This window comes from Plasmodium fragile (genome assembly GCF_000956335.1).
Source record: "Plasmodium fragile strain nilgiri unplaced genomic scaffold supercont1.77, whole genome shotgun sequence".
Taxonomy (NCBI): domain Eukaryota; phylum Apicomplexa; class Aconoidasida; order Haemosporida; family Plasmodiidae; genus Plasmodium; species Plasmodium fragile.
In genome coordinates, this window is record NW_012192657.1 from 20,513 (window position 1) to 26,647 (window position 6,135).

At 36.9% G+C, this 6,135-nt stretch overlaps 2 protein-coding genes across 2 annotated transcripts; both read left to right on the plus strand.

Annotated features, from left to right (window-relative positions):
- Positions 1 to 234: 234 nt before the first annotated feature.
- AK88_04808 (uncharacterized protein) lies at positions 235 to 1,441 on the plus strand (the record flags this gene model as incomplete). Its single annotated transcript, XM_012482412.1, has 2 exons — positions 235 to 414; positions 641 to 1,441. 2 exons carry the CDS (start codon positions 235 to 237, stop codon positions 1,439 to 1,441), a joined length of 981 nt encoding a protein of 326 aa, XP_012337835.1.
- A 2,653-nt stretch (positions 1,442 to 4,094) lies between these two features.
- Positions 4,095 to 5,456, plus strand: AK88_04809 (uncharacterized protein; the record flags this gene model as incomplete). The annotated part of the gene is made up of 2 exons (XM_012482413.1): positions 4,095 to 4,328; positions 4,599 to 5,456. The coding sequence occupies 2 exons, from the start codon at positions 4,095 to 4,097 to the stop codon at positions 5,454 to 5,456; spliced, it is 1,092 nt and encodes a 363-aa protein (XP_012337836.1).
- Between the last annotated feature and the right edge of the window lie 679 nt (positions 5,457 to 6,135).

Genomic DNA, 6,135 nt, shown 5'->3' on the forward strand with positions numbered 1-6,135 from the left:
CATTGGACCTGCTTCATAAATAGAATCAAAATGGGATGCAGGAGGGAACAAAAGTGAGTCACTTGGACCTAGCAAGCATCACAAATTTCTACGCTTCGCCCTTTCCCCCCCCCCAAGTTGATATCTTTGTCTGTATCGGACTTGGAAAGGGAAAAATAGCAATTCGCCAAAACCACACAAAACGGTGCAAAAAACCCACTAAAAGAGAGAGTGAAACATAAGAAGCAAGACAAAATGGAACTACAGCCACTTAAAAGTCTTAGTGCCCCCCTAACCAACATCGCGTCAAGGTTAAATGTACAGGGGTTGAAGCAAATGTTACCAGAGCTTAACGACGATTTGTACATGAAAATTTTTTACATGGTCGCTTTCATGTTCACGTGTTATATGCTGCTTTATTTAAGTTATAACCAGGTAAGGCCTACAAATGGCGCCACAATTTCCCTTCGCTGGAATCATAATGTGTGAACTGTACTAAAAAAGGAGAATGCGTGGTAGAGCTAAAAGAGTGACCTGAACACACCTTTACTCTATATCTGTCCCCTGACCCTCACCTACATTCCATTCCACACGATTTCATGCTCTTACCGCCCCCTTTTTTTTTCCCCCTTTTTTTTTCCCCTTTTTTTTTTCCCCCCAGTCCCTTAATAAGAAAACGAGGAGCAAATATGACTCCATGGGAGAGGTTTACTTCGACCAGAAGCTAATAAAAAGATCGGAGGACATAAAAAATCAAGCGTGGAAAAATTGGATGACGCGCTTAGGAACAGATTGGAAGCATTTTCACAACTCTATAAAAATTAAAAAAGAAAAATGGCTCGAAGGAAAAGTAAACTGTTGGGATGAATGGCTCAAACAACTACAACACAAATGGAATCACTACAATGAACACATTGACATTTCATACAAATTTTATATACTTAAAAAGTCCCTTGCATGGAATGAGTCACACTGGGAACACTGGGCAAACGAAGAGCTAAAACATTTTATTGAAAAAGAATGGAACAACTGGGTGCAGCAAAGTGAAGACGATTTAAATACCTGGGTTATGAATGAATGGACTGAATGGAAAGACAATAAAATTTCCAGCTGGTTTTCTAAAAACTGGAAGCGCACTGAAAATGCATATTGGGCAAGAATGACCAAAAAAAAATGGGTCAAGTCCTTATTTAAAGTTGTCCGCAAAAATTGGCTCAAATGGCACGAACGAACTAATAGAGAGCTCCAGCAGTGGCAAGACTGGGTCATCGCAAAACAAGATTTATACATGAACAACCATGAATGGGATCCATGGATCAGATGGAAAATAAACAAGTACAAAATGCTCAAGGATATAAGAGAATCACTTGTCTCAAAATGGGTAGCGGAGAAGCAGTGGATGACCTGGATTGAGGAGAGGCACCATTTCATTATGCAAGAAAAGCAAAAAATGAACATTTGAGGAGACACGCGGAATAGCACCAAAACGGTCAACCGCATCGACAGCATCGCTTCCAACATTCTCGACATTCACTACTAACACCAGTTCTCATTAGTTCTCTGTTGCCAATCACATCGCTTCGCTTTTTTTTTTTATAGTGGGTTTTCTCCAGCTAATTATATTGTGCCCCCCCCTCAAGGGCTCTTCAAAATAGTGGATGGAATGCAAAAAAATGCCCCTTTCACATAACCGTCTCATGACTATCTTAACAGTGACGCGGCAGAGAGTGGAATTAACGCGGGGACACCTACTCCACACACGCACATGAGGGAACAGTAGCCAGTTTTTTTCGAATACCCCAAACGGATTAACATCACAAGAAACATCCCAAAGGTATGGTCTCCATTCCTCGTGCACGTACATGGCCCCAGTCAAACGAAGCACACACAGGGCCGCATTAAAACGAAGCACATACTATAAAAACACACCCCTTATGCCAAATGCAACATGTGCAGTGTTATTGAAACAGGACCAACAGGGACAGAACCTGTTTCATTAAGTTCCCTACGGACATGTTGCTTTCACAAAATTAATAAGACATGCTCTTCCTCTTTTGTGAACACGTCCGTTCTTTTAATATTCAAAACTTTTTGTAAAAATGTATTGGCCAAAATTACCTTTAGACCTATGGCTCTCATATCTGTCTGATTTTGTATCTTCTTCTAACCGCGCCAAACGATGCATTTGCTTACATGTAAGCACCTGCGCAGACGTACAACATACACACGTGTGTAATACCGTTCTTTTCACCCCAATTTGTTGTTGCAAATTCTTCAAAAAAAAATTTTTTCTTTTTTTTTTTTTTTTTTTTTTTGTGTCAAATTAAGTATAACATATATATATCATATGCATATAAATTCACTTCCTTCTTTCGCCCTTAAATTTTTCCCCCTTTTTACTGAAATTAACTGGACAATTACAAATTCTATGTCAATTATTTTTTTATATTTTTTTTTGCGCCATGCCGCTATCAACAATATTCAAGGCAAACATGTCCATCGCCTATTCGCACATATGCCATTTTACGTCTGGCGAAAAATATCCCCCAAAATAATCCTACCTCATTTGATATAGAAAAATATTTGTATTTTTTTTTTTTTTTTTTTCTTTGGAAAAGGTGCAAATGTGAAGGAGACAATATTGTTATGTATTGTTTCCCCCTCGGACTGGTCAATAATTTTGTTGCAAAAAGAAACCTGGGCACAATTGTGGTGTCTAGGGTTAGCAGCCTGTTCTGCAATTTTCGATTCTGCAAAAAGGGTTATAATGAAACATATGGGGGATAGAACAGAAATAATTGCCTATTCCATGTACTAAGCATAAATTCTTTTTTTTTTTTTTCCTATACTAGCCTATCCTTTTATGTGACATCCCTGTCTGTGAGGCGCTTCAAACACAATATTGTACGCCTCAAAATAGTTCACGATCACATACCTCTGTATGGATCTTTTTTTTTTCTTTACATAAATAATAGAACAGTGTGCACTCAAAAATTGTTATAAGACATGGTTCCACACCTGGTACAAACCATTAACTACAAAATGGATGCCACAAAAGACGGTATCCTCCGCCCTTTTAGATGCAACCCAGTGCCAACACTCGTGTGTTCTTATCATGTGGGTTGATAAATAATGCCACTGGAAGAACATGCACAATAACAATTCACACGGGTTCTATTTGTAGATATTTGAATAGCGACTACATTATGGTCCCTCGTAATGCTGCAAGGAATGCGGTCAAAGGAGTTCATAGGGAATGTAATATGCAATGTTTATAATCACCTGCGCGTGCCGTCCGTCCGTCTGTTTCCTTTTTTTTGCTCTAGTTTAATATTATTTTTTTTATGTATTTTTTAACCATCGCGAATCGCTGCTACCAGAACGAGGCAAGTATCTGCAACCAAAGTAGATAACGCACAAAAAAATTCAAAATTATTTGCATCTGTAATGTGGGAAGCGGTCATTTCACAGAAAGGATGTCCTTCGCAAGGGCAGTTCTAACGTTATTCTAAAAACCCCGTCCTTGCTTCGTCTTAGGCTGTGCAATAAAAATATTTACCCTGAACAATAAATTGCTGTAGGACGGATTTCGCAAAAAAAAAAAAAAAATATTCCTAAAACCGGTGCATGAGACCCATTTACAGTCCACAACCTACGCATATACCACTACTGTTCTAATTTTAATAACAATAAAATTATGCTGCTTTTTTTTTTTTTTTGTTTATTTTTTAATTACTAAAATCCCCTCCCTTAGCCTAATTGTTATACGTGATTTCCTGAGTCGTGCAATTTATCCTTTTTTTTTTTTTTTTTTTTTTTAAACTTCCCCCCTACATTTGTCACAATTTGAGGAAACACTGGGCCCCTATGGGTTCGTGCGCAGTTAATTATTAAGAACAAAGTTATTGTTTTTTATTTCTTTCATTTTGTATTTTATTTTTTCTTATATTTTTTTCTATATTTTTTTCTTTTATAAATGTCATATAATTTTTTATATTGTACTATACTGTATTATATTTTATTTTTCGTTTTTCTTTTTTTTTTTTTTGGTGCCCGGAGAGTTCCTCTAGGCGTCTAAGCAACTTTGATTCTTCCATTTTAAATGTAAGAGAAATATGGAAGAAGTTCCCGCAACAGCAGAAGGTATTATAGTTCCCGAAATAACAGAAGCTATTGCAGTTGCCGATATACCAGAACCTACTGCTGCGAATACATCCTTCCTCAAGGCACTTTTTGAAAAGTACAAGGATAGTCTAGTACCTAATGTTAACAAGGAGTTCGTCCTTCTTGGCACAAGTGTTGTAGTGCTCCTTTTATCCAGCTACATCTATTTAAATTACGTTAATACGGTAAGGGAAAAAAAAAAAAAAAAAAAAAAAAAAAAAAAAGTTGCACCAAAAATGTGATATTAGAATAAAGCACGTGTACACGCTGCTACCTGTTTGCTGTACTTTTCTGTTCTTTTTTTTGTTGCCCATCAAATTAGCCTAAACGAGAATGCACATGTCTCGACTCGTTCGCAGTGGTGCGCGTACAGGAAAAATACCCCCAACATTTCTGCTTGTTCCATAATACATGTCAACCCTATTGCCCTGCACCTGCACCTCCCCCCCACACAGCCCACCAAAAAAGAAGTGAAAAAGAAACAAGGTACCCCAAAAGAGACGAACAACAAAGAAGAAGAAAAGGAAAAGGAAAAGGAGAAAGAAAAGGAGAAAGAAAAGGAGAAAGAAAAGGAGAAAGAAAATGCAAAGTCGGATGAATGGAAAGCAAATGAGTGGAAACAATGGATGTCACAGTTAGACAAAGATGCTGACTTATTCACAACCTCTTTAGAACATAAACGAGAACAATGGCTAGTTCAAAGAGAACTAGAATGGGGAGAATGGATAAAATCAATGGAAGATAAATGGAATTGTTATAACCAAAATATGGGTTCAGAATACTACTCTGGTATTTATAAAAACACAGACCAGTGGACAGATGATGAATGGGAGTATTGGATAAACACAGAAGCAAAAGACCTTATGGAAATGGACTGGAATGAGTGGATGTCAGAGAGTGAATCCTATGTAGATGTAATGTTGGTCAAGGAATGGATTCAATGGAAAAATAATAAAATTATGGAGTGGATTATGAAAGACTGGAAATGCAAGGAAGACCAATATTGGGATGAGTGGGAAAAAAACAAATGGTCAAAATGGTTGTGTATTAATGAAAGGAGAAAATGGTCACAGTGGAAAGATCGACTCAGCAGAGAAACAGAACAATGGATCTCCTGGGTAGAAAAAAAAGAAAAACAATACCTTGATAATGAAGACAGAAAATTTTCTCAGTGGAAAAAAAACAATTACCTTTTGTTTAACAAGTGGATGGAATCATGTATAAACAAATGGATTAAGGAAAAGCGTTGGAAGAATAACTCCATGCAGACCACTAGCACGGAGCAACCAGCAACCATCTTCAACAGTTATTAGCCGCGTGAAGTTCTTTATACTTCCATGTTTGTACTTTGTAATTATTTGTTCAGCCTTATCACTGTATTTAATTTTTTTTACCTTTTTTTTATTTTATTTTTTTGTTTCGTGTATGTCATTGTCTTGTGTGACATGCGGACACTAGCGCTGCTGTGCGAAAACTGCCTATCTGCCCAGCTGCGCGAATGAACAGAAGCGATCAACAAGGTTAATCAAAGCACAAAATGAAAAAAAAATTCCAAAAAAGAAATCCTTTTTTTGTGTGATGTCAAATTGGGTGCTGTTGCCAGAAGACGGATATAAAATGTGTTCCATATGCTACAATATTACAAAACTGAAGCTCATGTGCCATTTGGTACAACTTATATAAAAAAAAAAAAAACAGCTATATTATGAATCATATTCGAGTATTTTCCTCAAGGGGCACAGTATCACAAGCACAATTTTTAAAGTACTCCTTGGGAACTCTCCTCACATTTTGCATTCATGTGGGCCTGTCCGTACGAGGCTTGTTTATACGCCATGTAATGTAGTTGACGGGAATCACTCTCCACAAACCACTATTGTTTTACCAAAATGGTATTCATAAGACGACATACAACAAAGTTTCAACTGATACTGTCAATTCTTCATTTTATTTTTTTTTTAATTTTTTTTTTTTTTTTTTTTTTTTTTTTTT